General features: G+C 36.3%; 1 protein-coding gene across 10 annotated transcripts in view; it reads right to left on the minus strand.

Moving 5' to 3' along the window:
* Window positions 1-14,656, minus strand: part of LOC123717834 (E3 ubiquitin-protein ligase hyd) — a 62,713-nt gene that overhangs the window by 7,069 nt on the left and 40,988 nt on the right. For 8 of the 10 annotated variants that reach the window (XM_045674070.1, XM_045674071.1, XM_045674066.1 and 5 more), the window contains exons 31-45: window positions 14,313-14,470; window positions 13,478-13,680; window positions 12,456-12,621; window positions 10,931-11,080; window positions 9,945-10,069; window positions 9,363-9,478; window positions 7,665-7,801; window positions 7,231-7,310; window positions 6,230-6,366; window positions 5,472-5,694; window positions 4,030-4,218; window positions 3,073-3,206; window positions 1,747-1,879; window positions 1,313-1,420; window positions 435-597 (exon numbers count right to left, since the gene is read on the minus strand). In XM_045674070.1, the coding sequence (XP_045530026.1) occupies window positions 435-597; window positions 1,313-1,420; window positions 1,747-1,879; window positions 3,073-3,206; window positions 4,030-4,218; window positions 5,472-5,694; window positions 6,230-6,366; window positions 7,231-7,310; window positions 7,665-7,801; window positions 9,363-9,478; window positions 9,945-10,069; window positions 10,931-11,080; window positions 12,456-12,621; window positions 13,478-13,680; window positions 14,313-14,470 (2,222 nt within the window). The remainder of the gene's footprint in view (window positions 1-434; window positions 598-1,312; window positions 1,421-1,746; window positions 1,880-3,072; window positions 3,207-4,029; window positions 4,219-5,471; window positions 5,695-6,229; window positions 6,367-7,230; window positions 7,311-7,664; window positions 7,802-9,362; window positions 9,479-9,944; window positions 10,070-10,930; window positions 11,081-12,455; window positions 12,622-13,477; window positions 13,681-14,312; window positions 14,471-14,656) is intronic. The other 2 variants (XM_045674064.1, XM_045674063.1) reach the window with 2 other exon arrangements.

Genomic DNA, 14,656 nt, shown 5'->3' on the forward strand with positions numbered 1-14,656 from the left:
AAATCTTAAATTAAGTTTAACTAAAGTTAACACGATATTATTAGAATCTTACGCGGAACGGAGTTCGTCGCGCCAACTATACTCCGATTTTTAATTCCGTAGAATTCTGACAGCTATCTCTTTTTGACATGTCCGAGATTACAAACCTTTTTGTCCGGGCACATTTTTCAATTTTAACACGAGTGAACAAGTCTGTGCGTATATTTTATTTGTTAGTGAATGTTATTAGTGAATTTTATTTAGTGCAGTGCTTTACGTTAAAAGTGGTTTTACGGCGTGTGATAATTGTGTGACACACAAAAACGCACAAGTAAATATAATATAGTATTACTAAACCAGGAATTAGTAGGCAGTGGTGCCAGCAAAAGTAATAAAATAAAGTAATTAAAGTTAATTCGATACATTGTTGATACACAAACTGGTTTAATATTTACCGAGTATCGCCTCTGATGGGTGCATAACGATGAGATCCATGGCCTCCCGAACCTTTTGCCTGAGCGCGTCTTCACTTGCGAGCAACACGAGCAACTGAGCAGGCGTCAGCTCTAACAGCATCCCCGTAATCTTGCCCGCGAACGTTGGGTGTAGGGAATGAACCTAAAAAATGTGTAAATTATGTTGTCTTTATTACTATGTCAAAAATTGATGGGATACAAATGGGAGTTATAGGATACGATTCAGAGTCGAAACTTAGCACTAAGTGCGAGTTCGATATGTCAAATCCAAAACATTTTTGACATAAAAACGTAAATCTTCTTTAGGCGCATGAGGGTAAAAATTTTACGGATAAAACGCAATAATAATAATATAAGCGTCACGAAGATGTGCAGCGTTTTTGTCGAAAAATGAGAGAGCGATTGAGAGAGAGTGAGAAAGAGAGATCGAGAAAAAATACACGCTATTGGTTGATGTATTCGTTTAGTAGTTACATTTAGTACTTTAGATGGCAATACTGTCGCATTACGTCATCATTATCATCAGCACGCAGACCGTGTATAAACAGTGTGAATATAGATATACAAATACATGGTACACGTTCATCTATTGGGGATTTTACTTTAGTAATTAATTTACAAAAAAGTTCCACTTCTGACATGTTTACTTTGTAGAGTAGAGAGTCCGTTCGAATCTTGGATTAACAATAGATTTTTCCGTCTATATGCACAATAAACTTTTGCTCCTACGGTCAAAGCAAAAATTGTTAGAAAGCCGGAACGTCACAAATCACAGAACAGGACTGATCACCGACCTGTCAATGAATTAAAAATGATCAAAACAGTATTAAAAAAAAAGCATTAGAGTAAGCCCTTACCTTTGGATACAGTCTCTCGCCTAACTGAGCCTGATGTACGGTGAGGTGTTCGTTGTGTCCGCTCGATCTTTCGCCGCTGTAGCTCGCGCTCTCACCCCCAGGAGCGCCCTGAAATACATTAATCATAAGCGACTTACAAAAAGATCTTACGTTTAATGTAATGCATATTAGATTTCCTATTGCACATTGTTGGTCCTTCGAGCCGGATTATTCAAGAGATTTTTTAACATTTTCACAATAAACAAACGAAAAAAGCGCATACAAAGATCAACATACATTTTATAACCACACGATGGGGTATGGAGCAGACGTTACTGTGATGGTAGTAAACCTGCCTAGTACCGTAAAACAAGGACGTTGCTTTATAAAGAAACAAATCTGTTATAAGGAATAAAAAATCACAAAGCCGTGGTGACGTAAGAACTGTTAAATACCTGTGGCGAATAAGGCCGTGCATCAACGCTGAGCACCCTCCTTGGTTCCCGTGACGAAGGCCTGGAAGCTGGTCTGGCTGCTCCACGCCTGGCCGTGTCTTTCGTTCGGGCACGACTTGCGCCACTACTGCTGCTGGATGGTTAAAATAAGATTTGGTTAGAATTTTTCCCTATATATATGTCGCAGATTCAACGCGATTAATAATTGCAAAATTGGTGTTACTACCGTCGTCCGACATTATAACACAGTCAGTGCGCACGTCCGGCGCAGGCGACGTTCGAAACTCAAGTGACTAAAGAATTCATTTACTGCCACGAAACAGTCGCGCCACTGACATTTGGTAGATCACACAGACTAGGCATTGTCAATTGTCAACGTTGGCAGTCTACCTTACCATACCACACCGCATTCTAAACTAACTTCAGAGTGGCGGGAATTTTAAAATATTCATTCTCCGACATATAATTAAGAATAACAAAAATATAACTTAATAACTTACTAATACTAATCGAATTTACTTAGCGGACTTATATACAAATTTAAAAATCAGTGGCGCTACAACCTTTTTAGGTCTGGGCCTCAAATTTTTGAATCTGTTTCAGGATAATTGGTTAATTTAATAAACAAATAGGTGATCAGCCTCCAGTGCCTGACCGTTGTTCAAGCCGTTTTCCTCACGATGTTTTCCTTCATCTTTCGTGCGAATGTAACATTGATAGTTAGCCCATTGATGCATAGCTGGGGATCGAACCTACGACCTCAAGGATGAGAGTTGCACGCTGAAGCTACTAGGCCAACACTTCTCTTTACAAATATACTCAAGTTATTTAAAATAAAATAAAACTGATTTTTTTTTTAATTTTTGAAGATATATACTTCTTTTGGCGCGTTAAGGAAAAATGATAAGTAACGATGCACGCGCACACCGTCACAATAAACTGACACCCTAAAGTTACCATACTCAACATTTTTAAATAAAAAATGTCCATTTCTTTAATTATGTAGAAATAATTTCTTTGTGATTTTCAAATAAACTTTTAAACTAGAAAATGCGTTATAATAAAAACTTTCAATGTATTCAATACCTTTGTTCTATTGTTGGTGTCGTTTTTTCTACAAACGATTTTTACCTTGTAGCCAAAGAACTATAAAACGCGTGTACATAAGTACATACACAAGTGAATTTTTATACATTCGCTTTATTCACTAATATGCAAGACATACCATTGCTGTAAAACGAATCACGGCATAATTGATAAAATAATAAACTACAACACTTTTGATAACATTTCTATATATTTTTCAAAAACATTAAAACGACTTACCGAGCTCCACTATTAGTGCTAGCCCCACTAGCCGCACCACTCGCGGATCCAGACGTGCCGTTTGCAGCACTATTATTGGTCACGTTGCCTGTTTTGGGCTCAAAGGGCGGTAGCTTCTCATTCGCTAGAAGAGCCTATAAAACAGTTATAATTAATACATAAATAATATGTGTGTACAGCCAATATACTCAAGGCGTGAAGCTTCTTTAAGCGACTGTCAAATAAGGCAATGTTTGTGATATTTTAGAAAATGGCACATGAGTATGATTATTGATGCATGATGAATGTTTTTAATTATCAATGTTTATTTATTTATAAACACTTTGTAACACTACTACAATAGAAAAAATGAACATAATTAAATCAAAAGGAGAGCAAATGGCGGCCTTATCGCTTTCGAGCGATGCCTTCCAGGCAACCACTGTGAGTAAAGAAAACAAGTAAATAAAAATGTATTAAATTACATAAGATAGGCAAGAAGTGCAAAAATACATGTTGTACACAGTTTTTAAGACACAACATAACAGGAACAATAAAAAAAACTAAACTAAATTGATGATACATAAATCACGATAATTTAAGATCAGTCTCACGTCAGTTAGTAGTTAGTAAGAAAGCTAGGGATACGATGTGGACAGGTAATGTTTGTACAGAAGAAATTTAAAGGAAGATAGAGAAGGAGCTAAGCGAATAGGGACGGGAAGTGAATTCCATAACGGCAGAGACCTTAAAGGAATCTGAGATGGGATTTCAAGGGTATAGTTTTCGGAAGAGCGTAAGCTATAGTTATGGCCTCCCAAAAATTTGAAATCATTTTTGAGATAGGAAGGAGTTTTAGGGTTGAACTGCATGGAATATAGGAGATGGAGAACATGGTTATATATGTATGATTAAATCAAGTGCATTCCACGAATTTACATGTTTTTTAACTTAGAAACCGGCTAAAACTTATCATACCTCAGCTACACTCGTATAGAAAGACCTGGCCACACCGCTGCCTTCTCCAGGTTCATCTCTGAATGTGACCTTGACTCGATTAACCGTGAGTTGCGGCAAAGCGCCGAGAGCGCGACGATTTTGTCCCGCAAACGCACTGTTTAGTTCCGCGAACGTTTGTTGCAGTAATTTCGTACGTTCGCGTTCCATCTGAAAGAAAAACCAAAACTTATAACACAACAATTGCGATTGCTATTTGTATCTACAGTAATGTGAAGCTTCATGGCAGAGGTCAGTATGGTCGATATATATCGTTATCATTGAGATCTCGTCAATATTTATTGATATGTACTGGTCGGAGGACTGCAGGAGCAGTGTTGGCCTAGTGGCTCTCATCCCTTAGGTAGGTTCGATCCCCGGCTGTGCACCAATGGATTTTCTTTCCATGAGCTATAACATTAGCTCGAACGGTGAAGGAAAACATCGTGAGGAAACCGACTTGCCTCAGACCAAGTCAATGGCGCGTAACGGAAAAATGTGACGGTATATTTTTTTCAACGCCGATAAAGTTTCACTTAAAAAAAAACTAATTATAAAATGAGGACCTTAAAATGTCGACTTTAGGTTACTTTTACTTTCCTGTTCCATGCATTTATTTTAGTAACCAATATATATTATATAGATTTGTCATTATTAATAGAACACGATGTATGAAATTAATGCACAAATATTTTTTTTTTTCTATGTAATAGCAGGCAAACGGGTAAGAGTACCCTCACATTGCCAGAAGGCTCACAAGTGCGTTGCCGGCCTTTTAAGAATCGGTACGCTCTTTTCTTGAAGGACCCTAAGTCGAATTGGTTCGGAAATACTTCAGTGGGCAGCTGGTTCCACATAGTGGTGGTGCGTGGCGAAAACTGCATTAGAAAATGCTCAGTGGTGGAACGAAGGACGTCGAGGTGATACGGATGGTATTTAAATTATGCCGTTTGAAGTGACGAGCTAACATATAATATCATAAATACGTAGATACGTAGTTTCAATTACAGCATACTTGAAAATAAATCTTAGCTAGGTAACGGGTTGGACCAAGATGCGTATACGCAACGTACACATAAAAGCGCGCAGCTACTATATAATACAACTTCACAGTCACGTCTGCTAGTGCAATATTATACATTATATTGTTTCCACCAAGAACAAAATACACATTAAAAGATTTAAAAACAATTTAATGAAGAAGAAAAAAAACTTTTATTGTATAAATGTTTGATTGCGTAAAAAATTGTAATAAATATTAATTTGATAACGTAATTATATATTTTAATAACGTGATATTTTATCACTACAAAATAATATAAAGATTGACTAATTTTTGTCGATTGTACCACAAGTAACATTTATGTACCATATTTTTGCAAATAAATTAGTATTATTTCTATAAGTCTGATAAGGTCACTCACCTTATGCAGTGTCAAATCCTTCTGCGCCGATGTCCTCAGCTTCTCCATATCTCTGCGGAACTTCACCTCTTTGACGGGGAATCCACCGAGTTCAGATACCACGGATCCCGGCTCCAACCCCACATCTTCAGTGAACACACGTCCGAATAGGTCAAGCGACAGACGCCACCTGCCCAACAACAGGTCGTGCGAAACTGACGCACCGAGGGATGGACACGCGCGCCTGTACATAAAAATGAAGATATTTTTATAATTCTTGTATTTATTATTCTTTTGTATTGGTATTCTTTGGTTTGTTTTTTCTTTTACTAGGGTTGCCTGCGCTTGTTAGCAATAGGCCTTATTAGGCCCGTTGCATCACTTTTAATTTTTATGCATTATGCTATTTGTTTTAGTATAAACTAACTGTAACAAAGAAATTGTAAACAAATAACATAATACAGTGTTTTACCATAATTATATAAAATGTTATTAATTGCGAAATAGACTTTATTTGTATAAGTTATGTCTTCGATATCATTAAAATTAAATAAACTAAACTAGTGTGTATCACCATAATTTTAACATTGACTATAACACAAAAAAGCTTTTCTTCCCAGTAACTCTATTGGTATCGTATTAATCACGCTTTATCATATATATTTATTTCTCCCATATAACATTTACAACAATAAATAATATAATAAACGCCTAATCATATGTAAAAACATTTACCAAATCGTTTTATAAGATATTAGAATGTATCAAAAAATACTAACGGCTGCGCTGGTGCGTTGGGCTGCGGCAGAGGCGGTGGAGGGGGCAAGCCAGTAGTTTCAACCGTCACGTGCGCAGAGATCTCTTGCGATTCCAGCGGGTCGGCCACACTCAACAACTCCCCTTGACGTTCGCGGCTCTGAAATATTTTTCAATCAGTTTACAGTACAACTCCGTGTTAGGTCACTTCGGTTGGCTCGTCACAATTCTGACATGTCACAAGTCAAAAGTTCTCCAACGAAAAAGGGATAGATTTGACCCATTTGAGCGTAACAAAAATATGCTACGTATTTTTAATGTTTTACCCACAAAAAGGTAAATCTTAATATACCTAATACAAAAATAACAAATATTTCAATATCACAAAAAATAAACCGAATTAATTTATATTATTCTTTTGATGGCATTACTGCCTACTTATTCCAAATGATGAAATGGAACGAAATTATCATTAATGTGGAGGACCGCACTGAATAAAATGGATACATTCACTGACATACTGTATGTATAGACTAAAATGTTCATTCGTATTGAAATTGAAAAACGTGCCCGGACAAAAAAGGTTTGTAATCTCTGACACGTCAAAATATGATAGCTGTCAGAATTCTACGGAATTGAAAATCAGTATACGTATATGACTTATACATCAGTCTCTTTTTGTCACAGAGTAAACACTATTTATAAATAAAAACAATCCTGTCCTAATAAGAGTGCCCAACAAGTCGGTGATCAGCCTTCCGTGTCTTCACGTTCGGTTTAAAGAGTAACAGTTTCCTCACGATGTTTTCCTTGGGCATACGTGAGATGGCGTATAGAGAAATGTTGGTTGGCGAGCACGAGATCTCAGGCCAAGTCTCGTGCCTTGGTTTTGGTACCCAGGTACCCGAGTATATATACCCTGATATCCGGGTATACACTGGTATAGTAAAAGGTTAATGCCAATTGAAGAGGGCGGGAGTAATTTTGTTTAGAAAAAGTCCCCCAAATAAGTGGAGTGACTTACAGCACGTACAATAACGGATTTTCCTGGACTTCTTGATGATGAGGCGCGCGGCTCCGGCGCTGTATTGAGACCACTTGGACCTACAAAGAATATTAAATTCAACTTTAGTGTACATACATTTTTTCTGCAATGTCTTCAAAACTGTCTTCAAAAACGGAGTTTATCAATTTGGTCTGTATGTGATTAAAATTTAATACGATCATAATATAAATCAGAATAATTCCATATTAGGAAACAATCCAAGTTTAATCCAAATCGATTTAGTAGATTTTGTTCACAAACATACATCTTCCTCATAATTTGTTATTTCAGTATGATTAGTTGATAATATCTATATTCTTGTCTTACAAACGAATAATCTTGAGACATCGGGAATCCAATCATGGACCAGAAGAAACGTTGCAAAGTAAAGCTTTGTAACAAACAATGTATACCTGGAGATGGTGAAATGCTAAGCCCCTGCTGATGTGGTCCTTCCATGATGGAGCAAGCCGTATTCACTAGCGTATGGAACTCTGAGCTTGACGAGTTCGAGTCGTGCATTTGATTGCTACTGGACATGTGTGGGTGCCTGCAGTTAACAGATTTTATTACACACACACACTGAAACACATTACAGTAACTAGCTAACTAGTATAAAAATATAAGAGTCGGTCGAGAGAGGAGGTCACGCTCGTCTACATTTGTAACTTTATTTTGTCTTTATTGCCGACCACTTTATATTATTCAGGACGTTTTCAATTAAGAAGAATTCATCAATAATTAATAAAAACATTGCCAAAGTTCACTTCACGTGTACAGAGTACGTCAGCCGTTTTCCGTGTTGTTCCCACAAGAATGTATGTGCGTGCTCCTATTTCATCATGCCTCCTGCTGATGTCATGTGGAACATGGTGTGATGGTTGCAGCTACTTACAAACGTTGTGTAATACAAAAAAAAACTTGGCGATGAAAAAGAGTGGCGGAGAGTTTATTGCCAGTTCTTCTGTTCCGTTCTACGCCCTTGTTTTGAGAACAGTAAATGTAAAATTAGAAGCATTTAATGCGTATTTCTTTATTAACGTTCATAAGTGTACATTGTGTTACCTATATGAATAAATGATTTTGAATTTATTTTCATTCAATTAACGGTAATTGAATTAAAAATGCAACAGGTAATAAAAAAAATAGTGCACTTTTTCCTGAATGACTTGTAGAAACTATCTAAAGGTAGTTCCATAGGTTGTATGCCGGTAAAGATGTGCGTGCGTTATATTTTGGGTCTAAGACATGGCCGTTTCACTATAAATATCACTAACTTCAATAACATGAGTGTTAAGGCCCTACTCTAGCACGAATTGCTCTGTCAGTGTCTCGGGGTGGACTACGGTACGCCAGCCCGTAATAACAATTAGATATGTAAAACGTTAAATTAATGTAATTTTATCACCAAAAACTTCTGAAATGAATTACTTGGTTTGCGATAAAATGTTTCTTGTAAATTTCAAAATCATATTCTATATGTATTTTCGTAATAAAATGATTGATGAATGATTCAGTGTCAAAAATGGGCTATGTTTGAATTTTTTCGTATCGAGCGAGGTTATTTAAATCGTGTATCGATCTTTCAAAATGGATACATAAACTACTCAACTCCACCATATATTTTTTCCATTCGCTCTATTCAAGAAACGATGGCAAAAAATGGAAAGAAACAACGTGCTTGTTTGGAGGTTGGCGACCGTATACGCCCTTAAATGCGCACACGCGCTCAAGCTTAAACGCCTCTGCGCAAATACACCGGAACTATATATCCCCACTTTAGTTAATTTACATATATTCATGTACATATTTTAGTTAATAATTAGAAGCGTAAACATTCATCATCATATTTAAACAATCATCGCACGAAAGGGTTTCGAACGAAGGGTTCATCGCACAAAATGAACCCTTTAGTTTTTCCCACACTCATAAATGTAACAACAAACTCTTCAATAAGTCCAATTGATTGTTAAACCAGCTTCGCAACCCCACTGTCCCTAATGTTACCTCAGTTATAAGCTCGTGTTTTAAACAATTAAAGCCAGTTGTTACCCAACTTCAAACAAAGTGTTAAACATCACAAAACGTTTCAATCAAAGCAATACACATACCGATGATGTTTTTTCCTTGTGATTTGTCTCGCTTCATTCGAGTCAGAATCCGATATATATTCGCCGTCCGTATCCATGTCCATTTTTGAGGCTGTATCTTTGGCACACGACAGATCCTAGGATGTTAACAATATATTATTTAAAAATTTGAACTGAATACTGCATAACAAACCATTCCCATACAGTTACACTATCGTATTGTTTTTCTAATGGTTCCTTAATTTTGAAAGAAAGCACTTTTTTACCGGATTGAAGCTATGTATATAAACTTTTATCTTCAGTCACCGTGACGCACGCTGTAAAGCACGCGAAACGTCGGGAGAAAATTTGAAATTATGTAAAATAATTGTAAGTTTATACATAGCTTCAATCCGGTATAAAAGTGTTTTCTTTAAATGTGTAAAAGCTATGTTAACAAAAGACAATACTATTTCCTAAACATTTTCAATTAATTTTTATGTATATTAGAACACTGGTCAAACGGGCTCGCGAGTGCGTTGCCGGTTCTTTATGGTACGCTCATTTCTTGAAGGACCCTAATTTTAAAATAATCCTAACAATGAATTTGTTACAGTTGTGTACCTGTGGTTCGTCTCTGGACAGTATGTGCGTGTGCGTATGCGCAGGAGGAGCCGAAGCGGGGCGGGCTGGAGGCGAAGCTCCACGTTCCGGGCCACGGCTGGAGAGCCCTAGACGACGAGGCACGACTGGAATACATGTTTCGTCAATTATAACACCAAATAAATCGTTTCAAAAGATATTTGTACAGGATATAAACACGTTTATTAACTGCAATTAATATAATAACCTAACCTAACCTAACCTTTGTATCTATACTATAGACGTCCTACGACGTATAGAGAGGACGTCTTTGTACTGTTCCTATAATTGAGAATCATCTCGATATAAAGCAAAGAAATTTGAAAGCCTCTAATATATGTATGTGTACCTTTATATATTTATAGGTTAGTAGCTACCCCCGCGAACTTCGTTTCTCCTGAATGTGGTTTTAGTTAGCCTTAATACCGTGACACGAAAGAATAATTTCACTGTATTATCGTCACTATAATTTGAATTTGATTTACACTTCGGTCTAAGTAACACGTGGTTGGCTATGCTAACACCAAAAATTAAAAAAGTAAAAATAATTGAATTTCGTTTACTACAAAATAAAGTTAATTTATACTTTAGCCTCAATAACACGTGCTAATCATGATATTGAATTGTAGCTTATGTGACACGTTTGTCGGTTTACCATAGCAGTGCCATCTATTGATTAGTATCGACATCTGTTAGAATCTTTCGGAGTTAACAGATAATTGTGACTGTCAATTAATTATCGACAAATAATTTGCATTAAAATAAAATTGCGACTATAATTAAAGATCTAAGCTATCATATCTCTTAAGTTGGACCAGACTGCTCACGGTGTGCCAATTTAATTTATAATCGGTTAAGTAGTTTAGGAGTCAATCGCGTTCAAATAAGTGAGAGGAGATTTATATATATTACGATAGAGATAACCTCATTTTTGAAATCAATAAAGATAAGACTAAGAAGTGTCTTACCTTCAAGTGGGTTATTTGTCCCCGGTGGTCCATCCCCAGAGGGAGGCACAGTGACGGGTTGTCGCGGCATTCCAAAGAGCTCTTCGCGTCTAGCGTTAGGTTGCAATAGTTGGGGCTGATCAGCCAATGGCAGGGCGTCTTGCATTGTCACTGAAAATACAAAAACTGTGTAAACCTTCTGAAACATCATTTCCTCTCACTCATACATACACATATGTATAATGGAAATATCCAATTATGTATTGTATACTGTCGAGCGAGCACGTACGAATTACAGAGTACGTCAGACATTTAGTCAAAGCTTGTTCCAGGTTTTCCCTACCACGGTTAATTCGAAGAGATTCAAAGCCATTAATAACGAAATATAAAATAACGTTAACAATGATATTAGTAATAATGTAAAATGAAATAATCGTATTATTTGTATTCATGTCTATGATAATAAAAGCCTTTTGTTATAATTTACCTAATTTAACTTTATTTAACCAATTTCTGTAAACTTGCATATAGTAGATCATTTATGGAAAAATAAGGTCATAAAGAAGTTTAACCTCGTACGTGTGTACACTAGTACTCGTACAGATTTTTTTTAATAATATATAAATTAAGTCTTTCATTTAACTAAATGCAATGGAATGGGATATATTGAAATAAACTGAAATGTGTTTGATACACGTGGGGAGAAATTTTTACCTATAAGGAAACATTCTGACGGATCTCTGAAGACAGACATTTATGTTTGTGATAACAGCATATATAAAAAAAAACAGAATTTAACAAATAACTCGTTGACATAGGTGTATTGTGTCATCTGAAACGCCCCAGTACCCCCCATAGGGACTTGTAATCTTTTTATTTATTTTACATATATTATTTCTTTAGGAAATACGAAAATTTCGTGAGACAAAAATAGGATGTTAATGCAATTGACAAGCAACCGGCAATTTTGTGCAACTGAATTAACACGCTTAAAGTCTTTTTGAACTTCTTTAGAAAATCGGATAAAACGCAATAATAATAATATAAGCGTCACGAAAATGTGCAGCGGTTTTGTCGAAGAAAAGGGAGAGAGAAATTGAGAGAGAGTGAGAAAGGGAGATGGAGAAAAATACACGCTATTGGTTGATGCATTCGTTTAGTAGTTACGTATTAGAACTTTGGATGGCAATTCTGCCGCATAACGTGTTGCGCAGTAAACGCAGATTTTTTAGTTATTTATATTATCATTAGCACGTATACAGTGAGAATATAGATATACAAATACATGGAGTGATCATATTCATGATCATCCATTGAAGGTTTTGCCTAAGTAAAACTTAATTTACAAAAAAGTTCCACTTCTGACATGTGCACTTTGTACGCACGATTTTTTTTAAATTAAAATTAATAAATCATAGATTTGTTAGTCCTATTGAAAATCAAAGTATAAGCTAGCGTATGAGTAAAAAAATATAACTTGATGATTAAATCATTACATTTTAAGATTAAGAATATATAATTAGAATCAATATTAAAGATTTCTTACTATTAAATGGATCGGGCGGCGGACAGCCCAGGCAAAGCGTGGAATCAGTTCTCTGGAAGAACGAGTGTTGCCTCCCTCGGCCATTCTCCCCCTCGTTGTCAGATTCTGCCGCAGTGCTGCCACCTACTACCATTTCTTCTTCACCCTCCTCGTTTTCATTTTCATCCTGTAATTGAAAAAAAGGACTCTGTTATATTGTATCCTACTTAGTCCGTGGTCTTCAAACTGGGAATCAATTAGGTGACCGCTTAACTGTATGTCTACACATTTAGATAAGAGAATTTAAGAAACAGCTCTAACACATTATTTATCACTTTTAATATGTATATAGGAGTTTCAGCGTGTGACTTTCATCCCTGAGGTAGTAAGTTCGATTATTGATTCGAGATTGAATATCGATTTTTAATTAACTGCCTAGAGATTCAATTAACTCTCTGATTTAACTACTTTACTGCGACATATATATAGTCAAATTTTGTAGATCTGGTATTGTCAGAAATAACTGTAGATTGTCTGTGTAGTTAAGTATGGGTATTGAAAAAGCAATTTTATTATTTTATTTTGAGAAATGAAGAATTGCGTGTTATTCCAACAAGAATGTAAGTGCATGCTCCTATTTCCCATACCTCCATGCTCATGTCATGTGGAACATGGTGTAATGGTTGCAGCTCCTTACAAACATTGTGTAAAACAAAAAACTTGGCGATTAAAAAGAGTGGCGAAAGTTTATTACCAGTTCGTCTCTTCCGTTCTACGCCCTTGCTTTGAGAACTGGCAGTAAATGCAAAATTAAAAGCGTCTAATGTATATTTCTTTTTTATTGACGTTCATAAGTGTACCTATATGAATAAATTATTTTTGACTATGAAAATGATGTGATAAGTTAGTTTAGTCGCGGCTTTCCAAAGATGTGACATTGCCAAAGAATTATAAATATTAAGACGAACTTGACGAAGGCTTCGAACTATGTGGTCTGAGGGAATGGGATAAGTTATTATAATTTTGTAATATACAAGACATACCGGTGTCCACAAATGGTGATGATGATGCGGCTGCGGCTGAGCGGCTCTCATGTAATAGACGAGGGCGTCGAGCACGTACGCGACGTGCTTGAGCGCGGCCACGTCCAGCACGGGCAGTTGTTCCGCGTGCTCAGCGCTATGTGCGCGCAGGAGGGACAAACAGTATGCGAGGAACTCCCGTCTCGCGCTACCGGCTTCCACGCCTGAAATTGATATAATGGTTTGTATAAACATCACATCCCAAATAATACACTCTTTAACGTTCAAAGAACTATATTTCTCATTACAAAATTACATTTTTTTTACATGAGTAATCATTATATGAGAATTTATATAATGAATAAATAATAAAATATATGTTTATTCATTTTAAGTACAATTGCATTAAAATGTGTAAGGTTTCCAGCTCTTTCATAACAAACTTAATTATACATTCCTTAAAATATATCATTTAGTTACATCTTTTATTTTATTAATTTTTAACTGTTAGCAACACGCTTGAGTGCATAAGTGTGTGAGTGAGTGAGTGAATAAAGTCTGTAACTAGGTACTAGGCCTCAAAAGAAGCTCTAACTCTGCGTAGGGTATGTTCATGAGCCAGTCCTTAAGTCGTATTTTTAGATTGTTGTGTGTGTGTATTTACTTTCTTACAGATGTAGTCTGCTTGCATATTGCGTCTGGCGAAGTCAGTCCTTACGGTCTGACCCACGACAACATCCCTATTTCTTTTTAAGAACAGCCTACTATCAAATGGTAGCGCGCGATTTGATATGTGATGTATATCATTAGAATTTCCTTTGATGAGTCACGCTACCTTGATCATTAAAAAGCCTACCTTGATCACGATCCCTAACCCGTGGCGCTTCAGAGAAACCAATAATTCTTGTAGCGGGTGTCGTAAAAGTAGTCGCTCTGCGAGTGGTTGGAGCGGCCGCTCTACTGGGCTCCGCTGTGGATGTACTTGCATTGTTTGAGGTTAATGATGCTCCGAATCTAAAAAAAATATTTTACCAAATTAGCTATTGTAAAGTTATAAAATAATAAAAATCGCATTACAGCGAGCTTATCTTATAAGAATAGAATTATAAAACCTATAATAAAGCATCTCATAACATTGCTTTGCCTAACCAAGGTCCTTATATAAATTATAACATGTCACGTATAAGTTATGAACATAAG

This window comes from Pieris brassicae, chromosome 13 (assembly GCF_905147105.1).
Source record: "Pieris brassicae chromosome 13, ilPieBrab1.1, whole genome shotgun sequence".
Lineage (NCBI taxonomy): Eukaryota > Metazoa > Arthropoda > Insecta > Lepidoptera > Pieridae > Pieris > Pieris brassicae.